The following is an 18100-nucleotide window of genomic DNA, read 5'->3' as shown; positions in this document are numbered from 1 at the left end:
TTTATAAGTGATAACTAAAATTTTCCAAATGCTTTTAGCATTTGTTGAGACTGTGGAAATTAGAGTCATCAGGGCTGTGAAGGGTTCATCACAGAGCTAGAAGTCTTTGCACGTTTTCCATCTTTTTCCCTTGAGTCTTGGATTCCTTCTTTCCCTGCTATACTGAAGTCTCCTCACGGAGTAGTCACTCACTTCTAGCGCCAGTTATAAATCCCTTGTAGGCAATCCCTGCATGGTGGGCCCTGCGTGAAAGTGGCTCGCTCACTCCCAGGGGAGCTATTTATTTTTGTAAAAATAGCAACTCCCAATTTGGGGTGTTTAATGGGCCTCGTTCCATTTAGCTCTTAGCACAGCGCTGTGAGATCGTGGCTGGAGACCTTCCCTGTGCCCTTCCAGGCCCACTCTCCCCACCTCCCCCGCTCTCTGCCCTGGAACGCTGACCTGCTGGGACTGCAGCAGTGGGCTCTCCCATGCCCTCTGGCTGAAGGGAGAAGAGTGAGCTCCGGGCATGTATTCACCGGGGTTCTCCGCCTCCAGGGTCACCTGTGGCTGGCTGAGTGGAGGAGGTGTCCATCTGTCCTGGGGAAGCTTGCTCACAACTTGTCAGTCTGGTGAGGGTAACCTTCCTCTCCCCTCAACCCCATGGCCCCACTGTTACCAGCCCCTCCTTTCCCTACCCTCTGCTCACACCTTTGTAAATATTCCCTTTACTTAACACTTCTCCACCTCTCCTATTCTCTATATGCCAACAATTTCCTGCTGGGGCCCTGAGTCATAAAGAGAGGGACTCCTGTTACCATGTGAGATGAGGAAGCCAAGCTCACACCAGACCATCCGGCTCCACAGCCTGTGCTCTTAATCACCCCACTCTCCTCCCTCCAAGGTTCACAAAGAGTCCTGGGGCCCTGATCTCACATTTCCGTCTGCCGTCCAGAATGTGCTCACTCTCTTTCTGCGAGCCTCTTTCAAGAAGGGTCACCCTTTGTTCCCTTTCTGGACATCACGGGTCCCAAGGTGTGGTGAGTGCTGTACAAAGCAACCCCAGTTCCCCTGGCCGTCAGGCCAGAAATGGTGTGAACAGCCTTTAAACATTCTGGGAATAATACTGACTCGTGGTCATTTGGGTTTCATGTCAGCATTTTAAGCTCGTTTGCCTCTGCCTCAGTTCCCTGTTGCTGCAACTGGTGGACAGCGTCGTCCTCTGGAGGAAAGTGGAATCTTCTCAGGCTGCCCATCCCAGAGTGAGGAGGACCTGAAGGGTGGCGGTAAGGGTGTCTGGAGGCCCTTAGCTCTAGAGAACTAGCTCTCCCCAGCCCAAGGCCCATGCCAATTTGGCCAAAGCAATTTGCCATAAACTCTATAGTTAGACAATAGTTTTTTGGTAAGTTGGTAAATTCGGCAGGCTTTGGTGAGTTAACCATACAGCAACGTGATCCTTCAGAAAATGGCCCATTTGGCTACTTGGCCATTCAGCGACTTGGCTTTCAGCAAACTGCTTCTTGACAAATTGACTGGAAGCCAAATCTGTGCCCTTCGACACCTAGCAAATGAGGTAGGGGCCTTGTCTATGCAAGGACCCAGGGTGCCCTGTGCTCCAGTGGCAGAGGGAAAGGGGGGAGCAGGGCTCAGGAAAGTTCAGATGTTACCCTCACACATCTGTGGGCACCAGTCTAAAGCATCCCTCCAACCTGCCTCTCTTAGTTCTTTTTCTCCCCTTCCCTTCCTAATGAGAGGCCAGATGGGCAAAATGGGTGTGAAGGGCCAGGGCCAAGTTTGTGGTCTGAGCGATGAATGGGGAGAACAATTGCAGGTCCTTTTTGTGGTACCCTCCCACCCTTAATAACCCTCGATACCTGAGTGACCAGATCCTTGTCTGGAACAGTAGTAGCCCGGGAAGCCTCAGAAAGTCTCTGGGCAGCTTTTCCCCAGGATTCCCAGCCAGAATGTTTACACGTGCTGCCAAGGCAACACCAATTTCAACCAATGGGAAGTAAAGCCCAAATGTCTGACTGCTTATGTTAGTGAGAGAGGGGGATAGTCAGTCACAGCGACAATCTGACCTGCAAAGCAGGACCAAGCTGTCCTGTCCGTACCCAGCTTCTCCCAGCAGATGGGCCCGCAGGGCTGTGCCAGGAGGAATAGTAAACCTGCGGCTGGTATGTACTGGGGGTCCTTATTATGTGCCAGTCACCGTGGGAAGGGCTTATTTACTCCTCACAATAGCCCCATTAGGTAGGTGTCAGTGCTTTCATTACAGCTGAACAGAGGCACAGAGAGTATTAAATAAGTTGCCCCAAACTCAAACCCAGAGCTGTCCAACTTCACTGAGCTTTTACTTATTTATCCCCAAATTCTGAGGTTAGAGTCTGCCTTGTGTGCTTGATTTTCTTCAAAGATGTCTTTTATGAATCAAGGGTGAGCTTATATTGTAATGGTTATCAGCACAGACCCAGGAACGATTTACTTAACGTTTCTTAGTTTCTTTGTCTATAAAACGGGGATAACAGTGCCTATGGAATAGGGTTCTTTATGAGGATCAAATCAGATAATTCACGTAAAGACTGAGAACAGTGCTTGGTACATCATAGCCTCTCTCTATAATGGTTAGATATTATTTCTAGTAGTAGTATAAATAGTGTTCTTTTAAATGGTGAAATCAAAAGTCACTGGCCCTGTGTTAGAACCCAGTTTTATTTTATTAATTCTCTTAATCCACGAAAGCCCTAAGTCTCAGAACCCCTGCCCTTAACCACTGTGCTTTATATATGGAGTGGTTGGTTTCTTACCATAAGACAGTTGGTCTCAATCCCAATAAAGAAAGGAAAGTGCTTTGCTAAGTGTCCTCTTTATCCAGGATGAAATGCTGAGCTCACTGCGTGGAAGACACACACAGACACAGGACCCACACACAGAGACTGCTGAGATGGTTGTAGTGAGGCAGGGATGGACTGGGGTGGGAGGTACTGTGGCTTAGATGGAGGAACTCAGACTCTGATCACAGACAGGATTTCAAACCCCAGCTCTGCCATGCACTGGCTTTGTGACTTCAGGCGGGTTGTTTCACCTCTCTGAGCTTCACGTGTACAATAGGGATCTTGATAGGCATCACTTCATAAGGCTGATAAGAAGATGAAAGGAAGCGATTCATGCAGAGCGCTCAAAACAAGGACAGGCACACTCTAAGTGCTGTTGACTGGAGAAAAGAAAAGCACAACCTAAAAGTTTTAAGTTCTGTTTTATTCAGGGACCTTACTGAGGACTACAGCCCGTGAGACAGCCTCTCAGAGAGCTCTGAGGTACCATTCCAAAGAGGTAAGGGAGGAGCCACGATATACAGGAGTTTTTGCTGAAAAAAAAATGTTGTCAAACATCAAACGATTATTGCTAATCACAAAAAACATCTCAAGTTCATGACTTTAGTGCTTTTCTCTGTATGTGAAGATGCCAGAGTCTGGGCTCATTGAAATCATTCCTTAGATATGCATCTTAACTGTCTATAGCCAGTATCCCGTTTTTTCTCTTTCTGAATTCCCCTCAGGGCGCGCCGTGTTGGGCTGGGGGTGCAGCTGCAGTGGCCCCTGGCCTGATGGCGGGCAACATTGTTTGTTTACTAGAATGGCAGGCGACTTTCTTTGTCCACAGTGCCCAATAACCATTAGGTACCACAATCATGACGATGAAGAGACAAACCATAACGGGGAGAATCAAAAAGTACAGCAGGGGCTTCCCTGGTGGCACAGTGGTTGAGAGTCCGCCTGCCGATGCAGGGGACACGGGTTCGTGCCCCGGTCCGGGAGGATCCCACGTGCCATGGAGAGGCTGGGCCCGTGAGCCGTGGCCGCTGAGCCTGCGCGTCCGGAGCCTGTGCTCCGCAACGGGAGAGGCCACAGCAGTGAGAGGCCCGCGTACCGCAAAAAAAAAAGTACAGCAGTCAGAAAGAGCCGGTCACTTCCCCAAAGCTAGGAGAATGTGCCTAGGATAACAGGGGCGGGTGTGTCTTGAGCTCTCACTGTTTAGGCTTGATGCCCAACAGCCAAAGCAGGAGGAGGACTCGTGTGGACACTGCCCTTGGTGAGCCCACAGGCTCCTGATCTACGAAAACAACTGATGATAAGGACTGGTGTCAGTTCTGTTTGCTGATCTGACTCCCACAAGGTCCATCAGACCAACTGCCATGAACCTTCTAGTGCCATAGCAGGCCCTGGTCCACACCCTGCCCTCCTCCTGGGTTCCCTGGGGGAAAGAGGGGAAACTGGAAACACTAGGCCCTACGTAGATGCGTTCCAAAACAGCAGAGCTCCAGCCTCCTGCACGCCAAGCTTTTGTGGGCAGGGGCAGCAAGACGGCTCCTAAGAAGCCCTGGGGCCACTGGTGCAAGGCCCAGGGTGAGGACCTGGCCTGGAAGGGCGGGCAGTGGGATTCTTAATTGCCCGGAGGAGAGAGACTTGCAGGCCAGCGATGAGAAACTCCTAGAAGACAGAGTGTTTGCGTGGGGGAGCCAGGAGAGATTTCCCAGACGATTAGAAAGGCTCCTCTTTGAAGCAGGAGCTGCAAGTGGGTGGGCCAGAACTTGACCTCCTACCCCCAGCCAGGCCGCTCACTGAAGCGACAAATTCTGGCCTCCAGGCTGTCCAGGTTGAGAGGGCTTTTGAACTCTCAGGCAGCACTGAGGACAGGTTCTTCCAAAGCATGCCCTCCTCCGGTGCCTCCTTCCCGGTGCAGGTGGGGCACGAGGACGGGAGCAGGAAATAAGCCTTGGCAGCCGCTCTCCAACACACACGGCGCCTGGTCCAGCCCGGCTCCTGCAAGAAGGTGGAGCCTGTGTGCAAAGATGTGCCCCACGGACCCAGACCCGCCACGAAGCCCTTCCAGACCCTGACGGCAGCCCGGTGAGTGCGCGGAGCATGCCCGGTCTGCTTCAGGGAGACCATCGACACACGGGGTCAGACGGGGTCAGACGTGTGAGCCCGCCTCCCGGGCTTCCTTCCTTCTGCCAGGGGAGGGAGAGGGCAGGGGCCTCACTTGCCCCCCCACATATGGGAAGTGGGGCAAATTTGTACCCAGGATGCGGTGCTCACTAGAGCGAGGAGTTGCTTCCGTCGCTGTCAGCTCCTTCCTGAATTGAGGGCAGTTGGGGGGTGCTGGCAGGGGCGATTGACGTCAGCGCACGAGGAAGGACGCCACACCTTGGGCCTTGGATTCTATTCTTTCCCACCTGTAGCCCTTCAGTCATGTCAGTTCCCTCCCAGTTCCTGCCCTCGCCTCCTCTTGTACCCTCATGCTCACCCCGTCACCCCCTTCCCTTATTTATCTTCTTACTCTCCCGCCCCGCCTTTCCTCCTCCCTGCCTATGTCCAGCAGGGCTGTCAGTTCTCAGCGATGAAGCTCGGGCTAAATGCTGACGTTCTCCTGTCAGGTGAGCCCAGTCAGCCAGCACATATCTTCTAAGTACTGCAAAGTGGACAGGTGGCAGGACAGGTGGAAGGCAAAGTGGACAGGTGAAGTGAAGCTGAGTGAGACAAGGTTCCCACCCTCAGTGCACCTACAATGTAGTTGGGAAGATAAGGTGTGCTCACGTGAAAAGAGAACCAGTGAGTCAAATGTAGCAAGGTATCTTGGGTTGGGGCAGGTTCTAAGTGTGTGGCAGAGTGACCTCACTTCCAGTCTAAAAGGCCACCAGATTGTCCCGGGAAGGGAGAGGAGGTGGTAGGAGCCCAGGGCCTTTCCTAAACTGAGACCCATTCTCCATCCATAAAGGCCACACAGCCTGAGTACTGTACTGTACCAGTCAGTCCCAGGTTGGGTGGATCCCTGACAGTCATGATGTCATGAAGACCACGCAGAACGTTCCAGCTTGAGCATATGCAGGTCTGCCATAGGGCGAGTGCCTCACTGAACAGTGCCATGCTCAGAACACAAGCACTGTGGCAGAGCTGTTCCCGGATGGCTGGACTTTCGATGGTGATGCCTTGATGTTCTGTTCCACGGTCATAACCACACTGGGCTGACCCCAACAGACACTGGATGAAAACTCCAGAGTTGCCCTAGAGACCCGACCCACCTTGCCCCAAAGACCAGGCTCTTAGAGATGAGAGACCGGAGTGGGCTTCTGGGGGCCTGTGCTGTTTTCTGGCCTGTAGAAACAAAGGGTATTAAACCTAGAAAGAAAAAAATCTGTCTGCTAAGTGAAAGAGACCCTCTCCAGCCGTGCGGTAGGTGGCACGCACGGGGACAGGCAGGTATACCAAAGAAACTCCTAAACACATGGGAAAGATTCTTGTTTTCTTGGGGGCAGTGATGCTCAGTGTTTCCATTGTCTTCCCTTTTTTCCTATTGCCTTTGGTATTACAGTCCTTTAGGGTCATAACTGAAATTGCATACTTGTTTGTCAATTTTATTACCTGACTACGCTCTAGCCCATATATCATAATTGGTTTCTCCATGTTTTCTGGAACTTAGGAAGACGCCTGCCAAGAAACAGAACAACAGATGAAACAAAATGTGTTCAAACTAGTAAAGCACCAGTTACATGGGTTTACACAAGTAAGATCTGCCAGGCCACTTTCTCAGCGATGCCCTGAAAAGAACAATTAGGTCTTTAGTCGTCAATCAAGATCTGTGGAAATCCCAAAAGCAGTGACTTGGCTCTGCAATGCTAAAGAGACTTTGGGGGTGGGAGAGGTATATTATGCCCAACAGCATCAGACACAGAGGGTACACAAATAGGCCAAAGAAACCTTTAACGATTAAAGATTATGCAAACATAGCATTGGATTTATTCCTTACAGAAATTTCCTCATCTTTTATCAACAGTGCCCCATATGTGAAGGTCATAAGAACATTCTGAACCCCTCAGGGTCTAGCTCAGGCTCTACTCCAGCTTCATCTGGGAAGCAAAGGAAGAGCACATCCCAAAAGAATATTCCCGGGTATGCAAACCTCAGAGATGAAATATTGGGTCAGGGGTGTGTGGATGAGGTGGGGTGGAGGAAGGCAGCATTACACAAGCACACGGGGACCCAAACCAAGAAGCTGAACGCCAGTGTCTTTAGATACGTAAAATCTGCATCGACATACTTGGGAAAGAAAAACCTCGATAACCGTTCTGTGTGTCTTATGTGTCACAAAAGTGTAGTAGAATCATTTTTCTCAGGTCACAAAAGTATCAGGGTGATATGAAATCTTGAAAACCAAGTGGTGGTTAACTCTCTACCCTCCTCCCATCCAAAGGCTCCCTGTTGAGGACGGCCAGCTTCAGTCCCATCCGGTCACCACCTTCTCCTAGAACAGAGCAGGCCGCGTCTGCCGAGAGGGGTAACCGGGCACTCGGTCCTCACGGTGGCAAGAAACTGCATTTTCCTCCCTGCTCTCAGAACACACCTTTAGAGCAATGTGTGTCCTTATAGAGGTTAGTGTGGTCTGTTGTCTTTGTTGCGGTGTTCTGCGAATCCCTAGGTGTGACCACTCATTCTAAGAGAGGACCCAAGACTGCTGCCGCCACCTACACTTGGTTCCGCAGAGGGCCTGAGGGTCCTCCTGCCACGTTCAGGTAAGTGCCTTTGGGCGACCTGGGAGTGGACTGGACAGCTGTTCCAGGGGTGCTTGCAGCACCAGCAGTGATCCCCTCTACAGGCACAGGGCTGCCCAGTTACAAACTACTCCACATACATGATGTCCTGACTATCTCAGATACCCAGGGACGTGTGCAGAGCGCGTATTATCTTCCCTTGGAAAATAGGAGGAGACCTGAGCCTCAGAGCAGTGAAGTGACTTGCGTGAGGTCACACAGCTGAAGGCGGCGAGCCTCCTGATGTGCTGATTCCCCCAAAGTTCCGAATCTCCACAGCCCTTCAGAAAAGAAACGGTTTGTTCTTTGTCTTCTCGACTTGAAGCACGTCACTCGCAGTGAGTTGGGATACATCCATGGGAAAACAAATGCCTCCAGGGATGGGATAAAGTTCAGGTTTACAAATGAGCCGAGAGAGAATCTGGGATCTGAACTCTAATGAACAAAGAACGAGGAACGAGAGGAAAAGGGGAATTACTCCCATAGACTCCTGACCTGAATAAGTAGGAATTAAAAAAAAAAAAAACAGCAACATTTCAGGACTTCCCTGGCGGTCCAGTGGTTAAGACTCCGAGCTTCCACTGCACGGGGCACGGGTTTGATCCCTGGTCGGGGAACTAAGATCCCGCAAGCCGTGCCAAAAGAAAATAACACTTCCTGGCGTGTTGCTTGATGGAGACCCTGCTGCTTTCAGAGTTTCTCGATCTCAGCAGTGTTGACGTCGGGCTCCCTAAAACTGTCCTGGGAGGGGCTGGCCCCTGCACTGTAGGCTCTACCCACTAGATGTCAGTAGCACCTCACCCGACTCCCCACGTGACGGTGAAAACGTCTCCAGACTTGGCAAAAGTGAAGCACGTCTTTAAGTCCGTGCTCTGCAGAGCAGCCCAGCAGATGGATGCACGTCCCCACCTCACTCTCCTGCTTGCCGCCCCTAGAGGCTTCCAGCTGCCCTGGACAAAGTCTAACACCCAAGGGAGATGGGCCAGGCCCTTGGTGTTCTGGGCCCTGCCAGCCTCTCTGCTCCCTCTTCCCTCTCCTTCCTGCCTCACTCTTTGCTCTAGTTCTGTACAATACTTGCGGCTCTTTCCCACACAGCCACGCTAGTTTGTGTCCTCACACTCGCGCTGCTTTCTCGCCTCAGTTGCTTATCTCGTAAATGCTCCCCAACCTTGAAGACTTCGCTTGGTGTGGGCATCACCTGGAACTTACCTGAAGCCCTCTCCCTCGCCTCCATCTGAAGGTTGGGTCAGATCCCAGCTGTGTGCTCCCACAGCACCTTCTGCAGACCCCCGTCATAGCACTCACCACCCCATCCTGTAACTGCCTTGCAGTCCTCCGGACTGAGCTCCAGAAGGGCGAGGCTGTCTTATTCAAATCTGGGGCACAGTACCTGGCATGTGGCATTCACTCAGCAGTGTTTATTGAAGTGAGCCACAAAGAACAGTTAAAAGTACACTAGGTTGGGAGTCTAGACACCAAGATTCTAGTCCCTGGTCTGCTACTAGCTAGCCAGGTGATGGCTTCCCGTCGCTGAACCTTTGTTTCCTCATCTGAGGAATCAGAATTTGGACTAGATGTCTAAGGGTCCTTATAAGTTGGAATTGCTGATTCTAGAGTGTTGTCTTTTTTTTTCATAAATATTTCACTTAAAAGTGTTTCCCAAAGGGCAGGGCCATCCTCTTCCAACCCCCTTCTGAATGTGTATGGCTTCCTCCAAACTTTTTCAAACTCTTTTCCTACTGACTATTTCATTTGACCCTAGAAATAATGATGGCAGCCTGACAGATATAATTTCAAACAAGAACCATTCTTCCAAACAAGTGACATAAAGGTAAACTGTGTATCAAATGTTAGCATCACAGAAGACAGAAGAACACGTGTTTGTATTTCTACATGCATAGAGACCCTTTGGGGTAGCGTGACAGTGGGGCAGGTGCTGGGCAGGGGACTGGAACAAGTCTTTTCACTGAATACCTTATATTGTTGGATTTTTGAGCTATGTGAATACAGTATCTGTTTTAAAAGTTAAAGAATAAAGCCATATGTATAAAATTAGCTACAAGGATATATTGTACAGGACAGGGAATATAGCCAGTATCTTATAATAACTATAAATGGAGTGTAACCTTTAAAAATTGTGACTTTGTTGTATACCTGAAACTTATATAATACTGTACATCAACTATACTTCAATAAACATAAATAAAAAATAAAACCAAATGAATGGCATCGTTTACCAAGCATCCTTTCAGCTGGCCTTAAAAGCAGGTGACCAATGGACCCGAGGTCAGTAGCCAGACCACATCCGTCATAGCTGCTGTAAGAAGACCCTTCTGGCTAACTGCACTTTCAAAAAATCAAGAGAAATGCAGGCTACAACGCACCACTATAGTCTTCTAGCTTCAAAGTGTGCATTTTCATCTGGTTTACTCCCTGCCAGTGGAGTATAAAAATAAGGCTAAATTTCATAGCAAGTGCCACAAAAAAGGGAGTGAAGAATTCGGACGCTAACGCTAAACCTGACCAACTGATTTTCTGTCACTTTGTAGCCCCTCGCTATACAGCCCTGACATTCATCTAAGGATGAATCCTCTAGTGGATAAGCCCTGCCTAGAGGTACAGTGGACAGAGAACAGACCTAAAAATCAATAGATTTAGTGACGAACTTAGTAATGTTGTCAGTAAGTCTCCTGTATTCCTATCTGTACTACCTGCCCTCCCTCTTCCTTTCCAGAGATAGTTCTCATAACAGTCAGCAAAATGAGCCCTGTGTAGCACTAAATAAAGACTAGAGGTTGTATTAAATTTGTAACCATGACCACAGCTTTCCTTAAACAGTTTCGTCATCACAGGGCGGCACGATATACAGTATTCCTCTAAGTGGGACTGCCACCTCCTTCCTCTGTGAGCCCTGTCCTGTAAGATGAGGTCAGTGGAAACTATACAGTGCAGGTGTGTTTAAGGTCACCAGCAGATCAAATGTTAAACTAAATAAAACATGGGGATGACAAATAACTTAGTTTCCTCACCCAGAGGTCCTGTGGTCACCTGGGGTGTTGATCTGTACACATGGAGTATCACCATCTTCACAGTAGTTACCCCCTTTCAGATCTTCATATTATCTGAACATGCAATTCTTTGTTTCAAATGGTCGGTACACTCATTTTAATAAACATAATCACTGTTGTTTCTGCTCTACACAGCAATCTAAAATAAAAATCAACACTTAAGCGAATACTATGTGCTGGATACAGAGTGCATGAAAGTTGAAGGTGCGGTCTGGAATTTTAAGCACATAGGATTCACCCAGAATAGGAACTAGAAAAAAAACAAAGTACTACTTTTTCTGTATTCTCCTAGCAATCTCTGAAGAAACAATGGTTTTCAGTAATATTACAATAGCAGGAACTACCATGTGTGACACATCAGGCACCAGACACAGTGATCGGCACTTGGTGTACTTATGTCTCTAATTTTACAAGCCTCAGTTGCCTTTAGTTTTTTTAAAGTGATAAAGCTACATTGGGTAGACTGCTTGATCTTGTGTAGTACCATTCTAAAAAGTAAAGAAAACCTGATTTTACTTTTTTGTTTTATTTTTATTATACACTACAAAATACACTGCATGCTACACAATACACTGCATAACCTTCTAGCAGGGGTAGACAAGCATAACTGAGTTATTTTTCATCAATCAGGAAAATGCTTCCTTAATCAATGTTCTCCAAACCCTGAAAAACAGTTTAAAAAGGAAGATGTGAGAATTCTGTTCCTGTCAAAGATGTACATGTACTATAACCAACAATGATTCCTATAACCTATAATGACTCCTAATTTTCATTTTCTGACAGTAGCAAACATACCACTTTATATGAAAAGACAACCCCCCATTCCACTTGCAATCAAGACTAAAGTAAAGCAACTATTTACCACCTGGATCCTTCTACAAAGCACCCTCAGCGTCAGAGGACAGTAAGGTAAATCCATTTTACAAAATAACAGCCAACATCAGGAAAGATATTATTAGCCCCATTCTACTTTTTTACAGGTGAAAAAAATGGAGGCTCAGAGAGGTTTAAAGTCCCTTGTTTAAGTCAGTAAGGAAGCAGTAGAGCCAGAATTCAAGTTCAGGGACCCCCAACTCCAGAACTCTTGCCCTGTAAGCATGACACTATTCAGAAGACCACTCTATCTTACTCAGTTCACAACCAAATACTTCAGAAACAACAAAGTAAAAGAGTAATCAGTGATGACATTTCTTCCAGGTGTTAACACATTCCACGTATTCTGTTTCAATTGAAGGAAGAATCACCTTGAGAGAAATTTAAATTGCATAGTCCTAGGAGCCACCTTGTAAAAATCCTAATTCATTTGGTCCAGTCAGGGTCCTAGGAATCTGTATTTTATCTCACATGCCAGGTGATCCTGACGGCATACTTTTTTTTTCTTTTTTTTTGGCTGTGCGGCTTGCAGGATATGAGTTCCCTAACCAGGGATCGAACCCGTGCCCCGTGTCCCTGCCCCTTGCAGTGGAAGCTCAGAGTCCTAACCACTGGACAGCCAAGGAATTCCTCCCCCACTCCCCCTTTTTTTGGTTATTCTTGAACCATACTTTGAGAAATACCACTCTAGATGAGTAGATATCATCATGTTCATCAGATTAGATTCTCAAATAGCACTATACTGAGAGGCAGATCACATAGGTTGAGTCCTTATACTACAATTTAATCACTCTGACCTTCTGTTTTCTCATCTATAAAATGGAATTAATATCTACCTAGATTTGCTGTGAAGGGTGAATCAGCAAGGAGAAAGTATAAAATAGTAAAATTTTTACAAGAATAATGAGGATGAACTCCTACAATATATAAGAACATACTATTAAGTTGAACCATATGAAAATGCTACTGCTTGGCCATTTTTGTTTGTTTGTTTTGTTTGTTTGTTTGTGGTACGCGGGCCTCTCACCACTGTGGCCCCTCCCATTGCAGAGCACAGGCTCCAACGCGCAGGCCCAGCGGCCACGGCCCACGGGCCCAGCTGCTCCACGGCACGTGGGATCCTCCCCGACCGGGGCACGACCCCGCGACCCCTGCATCGGCAGGCGGACTCCCAACCACTGTGCCACCAGGGAAGCCCTGCTTGGCCATTTCTGACCCACAAAAACAGCAGTTTCATATGATTCAATCAAATAAAAAATTATAGTAATTCTTTAATGTACTGGTGCAGGAACTGGCAAACCAATGGAGTATAGAAGAGTGCATTCATGAAACAGACCCATGTGTATATGGAAGTTTAGTTTACTAGAGTGGTATTTCAAATAAAAAATCGACTTTTTCATATGTAGATAACTGTGACAACTGGCTGTTTCTTGGAGAAAACTAAAGTTAAATCCTTGCTTCACATTATACCCCAAAATGACCTGTAGACAGGTCAGAGCACTAAATGTAAAAAAGACTTTAATGGTATTTGGAGAAACTGTAGAAATATATTTTTAGAATCTTGGGTACAAAAGTCATTTGTAAACAAGATATAAAACCCAAAATCCAGAACAATAAAAATATGATAAACTGAACATCAAGATTAAAAACTGTCTGATCAGCTCGGTGCTTTGTGACCACCTAGAGGGGTGGGATAGGGAGGGTGGGAGGGAGGGAGATGCAAGAGGGAAGAGACATGGGAACATATGTATACGTATAACTGATTCACTTTGTTACAAAGCAGAAACTAACACACCATTGTAAAGCAATTATACTCCAATAAAGACGTTAAAAAAAAAAACTATCTGATGAAAGCCACCATAAAGTAAAAAAGACAGCAGACTGAGAAAAATATTTGCCACATATAAAAGAGACAAAAGATTAATATCTGTAATATATATATAAGAAGCCCTATAAATCAAAAAGAAAAAGACAACAGAACGAGAAAGGATATAGGCAGATGATCCACATAATAACAAATGCAAAGGATCATTAAATATGTAAAAGACAGTGCTATTTTAGTTTGCATTTCCCAGTCTGCTGTAAGACCTTTGGCAAAACATTAACCAGAATGCACCTCAACCCTGACAGATGGGCTAGCGTCAGAGCCATCTTACCTTTGACACATAGTAACGATTAACTCCAGAGATGCGCCTATCTCTTTCCATCAAATTCCACTGATATGAATAATGGGCAACTCTTTTTTCCTACAATTAAAAGAAATTGTTACTGTAGTTTATAAAGATGAGTGACCCAATAGAGGGATATTTATAAGTGACATTCCAGAAAAATGGAATCACTGATATAAAAACCAAATTAACAATATAAGACCAGAATCCTAAATAAAATCGGACCACTAAACTTTAGAGCTAAGATGGTAACCATGAGTTCTTACACTTTCTATTTTAACCAGCATCATTTTTTTTCTTTCCTCCTTTCTTTTTTTTTTTAAAGTCATGACTACTTGTTCCCTTTGGGGACCCTAGTGAGAAGAAACGACAGTGGTAGATCACAAGTGAAAGACAATCACAAAACCAGAAAGTAAGTACATTTATACTCTGAGATAATGTGAAGGACTAATTAGAGAGGAAAATCACAAATCCTAATGTGAAAAACAGGAACATGACCTAAGTTCCTAAAGGCTTGCAAGAGAAAGTGGGAGGATAAAAAAATGTCAAGGTAAAAGAAACCTAATTAAGGGGAATTTCCTGGCGGTCCAGTGGTTCGGACTGGGCACTTTCACTGCCCAAGCGGGGTTCAACCCCTGGTCGGGGAACTGAGATCCCGAAAGCCGCGCGGCGCAGCCAAAAACAAAACAAAGGCTAGAAAAAAGTGAAAAACATGAAGATACCAAGATATGGATGCGAGAAATTAAAATCAAAATCCAGCAAGAAAGGAGACCAGAGGTCAGAGGGAGTGGGGCCAACACTAATCGACGCCTCTCTCCTCTGCCTAGCAGTTTGGACCTACCCCTTTCAATCTCCTGTCTTTCCAGCCCCCAAAACTCTACTCCGCCCTCCTGCCCACGCTTCACCTAGCAGCCAGCTGTTTCTTGCTAAAGTAGAATACGGTTCCCGTCGGCTTCGTTCCGCAAGCCTCTGCTTTTAGGCAATAAAAAGAAAAAGGGCCGATCTCGGTATTCCCCATCTCGGAGAGAGGCTCCGGGTCCTAATGGGTTCCCGACCCCACCGCCCATTTCGTAACGCCAGCCGGTGGAGTCAGCCGCCGGGCCGGAGAAGCCGCCTTACCTTGCTCCCGTTAGTGAACCTGTGGATGCGTGCAGTGGCCATTCCCGGGATGAATAAGCACACGGCCATGACGGCGATCCCGGGGAGAATCTCGAACCACATCGCGACACCGTTACCAAGGCCAAACACTTCCTTCCAAGCTCCTTAAAGGTGACCCGGCTTCGAACCCTTTCCCGTAACTTCCGCGGCAGCGAACGAGCGGGGCGGAGTCATGTACGCGGAGGAAGCTACGGAGCGCGGCAGGGCCCAAGAGTGGCGCGCGCCTGCGCTCTCGCACACTCTTGCTCCCACAGTCATCTTTCCGCAGCGGATTTTGCACCGACTCGCGGTCAAGTGCAAGACGTGCAGTGACGTGAAGCAGCTCCGCGCCACCCAGCAGGCCACAGCCGTTTCGGAGCTCGAAACTTAAAATGGCAGAGCAACTTTCTCCAGGAAAGACGACAGACCAGGTGTGCACCTTTTTTTTCAAAAAGCCTGTGCGAAAAGGGGCTGCAGGCCGCAGAAAGCGCCCGGTCTGCAAACGAGAGTCCGGAGACAGCAGCAGCAGTGACGAAGGCAACACTGTGATCCGCCCGGAAAAGAAGCGGGCGACCCACAATCCGATGATACAGAAAACCCGTGGCAGTGGTAAACAGAATGCGGCTTACGGCGACCTGAGTAGCGGGGAGGGGGAGGGGGAGAACGAGCCCGAGAGCCTCGGCGTGGTCTATAAATCCACTCGCTCGGCGAAACCCGTGGGGCCAGAAGATATGGGGGCGACGGCTGTCTACGAACTAGACACAGAGAAGGAACGTGACGCGCAAGCCATCTTTGAGCGCAGCCAGAAGATCCAGGAGGAGCTGAAGGGCAAGGAAGATGACAAGATCTATCGGGGAATCAATAATTATCAGAAATACATGAAGCCTAAGGATACGTCTATGGGCAATGCTTCCTCCGGGATGGTGAGGAAGGGCCCCATCCGAGCTCCCGAGCATCTGCGTGCCACCGTGCGCTGGGATTACCAGCCCGACATTTGTAAGGACTACAAGGAGACTGGCTTTTGCGGCTTCGGAGACAGCTGCAAATTCCTCCATGACCGTTCAGATTACAAGCATGGGTGGCAGATCGAACGTGAGCTTGATGAGGGTCGCTATGGTGTCTATGAGGATGAAAACTATGAAGTGGGAAGCGATGAGGAGGAAATACCATTCAAGTGTTTCATCTGTCGCCAGACCTTCCAAAACCCAGTTGTCACCAAGTGCAGGCATTATTTCTGCGAGAGCTGTGCGCTGCAGCATTTCCGCACCACCCCGCGCTGCTATGTCTGTGACCAGCAGACCAATGGCGTCTTCAATCCAGCGAAAGAATTGATTGCTAAACTGGAGAAGCACAGAGCTCCAGAAGAGGATGGTGCTTCCGATTTCCCAGAAGACCCCGATGAGGGTCCAATTCCCATTACTTAATTTTCCCATTATTCTCAAATCTCAAAATAAATGTTTTTTTGTTTTGGAAATCTTAATTTGTGTCCTTCCTTTCTAGGGAAAGTGAGAGTAAAAGGCGGGTGGTGAAGTAGGGTGCTGGATGGATGGCTTGTAAAAGCACCAAGGTAGGTATAATCTGGATTTTTACCTGGTATAAATGCTGCCTGTGTGTAACAGATACTTTTCAAAACCCTTTAGCATAAATTTGGGGGATGGGAGAAGTTCGAGAAAAGAGCTAGAATTTGCTTGAAGTGACCAAAGCTGTGATGAAAGCAAGAACTGGACCTATTTATTATATCACATTTTTGCATCACTTAATAATTTACAAAAGTACTTTCATACATTATCCGTCTTGGGAGCGCGTACTACTTCAAAATACACCCCAGCCGGGCTTCCCTGGTGGCGCAGTGGTTGAGAGTCGGCCTGCCGATGCAGGGGACGCGGGTTCGTGCCCCGGTCGGGGAAGATCCCACATGCCGCGGAGCGGCTGGGCCCGTGAGCCATGGCCGCTGAGCCTGCGCGTCCGGAGCCTGTGCTCCGCAACGGGAGAGGCCACAGCAGTGACAGGCCCACGTACCGCAAAAAACAAAACAAAATACACCCCAGCCAAGGTGTGTATGTTGGGGGTTGAGGGCAGCAGTGGGAGTGGGAGAATTGGGTCGGGAGACTGGTAGCTATAGCCCCACAGCCTGTGCGTATGGGAGATGCTCCTTGCTCTCCTTAAAGCACCTTTAGGTAACCCCCTGCCATGGATGACTGAAATGGCCTATGCTCCGTGGTCCAGTATGACAGCCACTACACTAGCTTCGTGTGGCTGTTCAGCACTGGAAATGTGGCTGGTAGCCACCGTATTGGACATGTAGTTCTACACTGAACTTGTGAACCTGCAGAGGGCAAAAATCTAACATTTTATAATCCATTGTCTGAAACTGTGTTCTCACAGACCCTGTAATAGAGCTGATCACGCCCTATTAAAGTTAATCTATGTACCTGTGTTCCCAAATAGTTTGTGAACTCCTCAGTGACCAGGCCAGTGCTTGGCATATAATAAGCACTTAATAAATAAACCCACAGAGGTTTGAAAAAGGGGATCAGGGCCAAAGCCTTGAACCCAAGCTGAGGAGCTTTGACTATATTCTGTTGGTAATGACGAGATAGAGACTTGGGGAAGGGAACACAATCAGACTTTTTTTTTTTTTAATGTTACTGTGGTTGCAGGCTATCGGATAGATGGCAGGGAGATGGAAGGCAGGGAGGCCAGTTAGGGAAAATGACTAGTAAATTTTTCTTGATCTGACTAGAATTTGGGCTGATCCCAGGAAACAGATGTAAGAATAAATTGTGGGTTAGAGTTTCTATATTCATATTCATTAGTCCATTTAAAGATATTCTTTGAGCAACTCTGTCAGGCACCATGCCTGGCATACGGGATATTAGCAAACAAGATAGACATAGCCCCTTACCTCATGGAGCTGGACATCAAACAGTGCAGGTGTGATGAGTACAAGAACAAAAGTGCAGTGGGTTGATCTCTCAGGATTAAGCCAATCCCAGACTTTGGGAGAGTTCAGAATCAAACTCACTTGATATAATGTGATAACATTCTTTAACAGAATGTATTAAGTACAGTGGGGATACATGAGAAGCCTAGTGGGAAAAGGGCTAAAGAAAGCATCACACAGAAAACAGCATTTAAGAGATGAGACAAAAAAACAGCAGAATAGGAAAGAGGAAGTTGTAGAGGCAGATGGAGAAAGAGAAGCTTACACTGAGGTGGAACGCAAAGGAAGACAGTGTTCTAAAAAGTGTCATGGAGGGCTTCCCTGGTGGCGCAGTGGTTGAGAG

At 47.6% G+C, this 18100-nt stretch overlaps 2 protein-coding genes across 2 annotated transcripts; one reads left to right on the top strand and one right to left on the bottom strand.

Moving 5' to 3' along the window:
* Window positions 1–11141: 11141 nt before the first annotated feature.
* On the bottom strand, window positions 11142–14965 carry NDUFA1 (NADH:ubiquinone oxidoreductase subunit A1). The gene is made up of 3 exons (XM_065901186.1): window positions 14796–14965; window positions 13665–13754; window positions 11142–11298 (listed from the first exon to the last, which is right to left on the bottom strand). Exons 1-3 carry the CDS (start codon window positions 14895–14897, stop codon window positions 11278–11280), a joined length of 213 nt encoding a protein of 70 aa, XP_065757258.1. The 5' UTR covers window positions 14898–14965; the 3' UTR covers window positions 11142–11277.
* An 84-nt stretch (window positions 14966–15049) lies between these two features.
* Window positions 15050–16293, top strand: RNF113A (ring finger protein 113A). Its single transcript, XM_065901141.1, has one exon. The coding sequence runs from the start codon at window positions 15206–15208 to the stop codon at window positions 16235–16237; it is 1032 nt and encodes a 343-aa protein (XP_065757213.1). The 5' UTR covers window positions 15050–15205; the 3' UTR covers window positions 16238–16293.
* Window positions 16294–18100: the final 1807 nt, after the last annotated feature.

Source organism: Phocoena phocoena, chromosome X (assembly GCF_963924675.1).
Source record: "Phocoena phocoena chromosome X, mPhoPho1.1, whole genome shotgun sequence".
Classification (NCBI taxonomy): domain Eukaryota; kingdom Metazoa; phylum Chordata; class Mammalia; order Artiodactyla; family Phocoenidae; genus Phocoena; species Phocoena phocoena.
The sequence above is the reverse complement of the archived record's forward strand: the minus strand, read 5'-3'. Positions and strand labels throughout refer to the sequence as shown.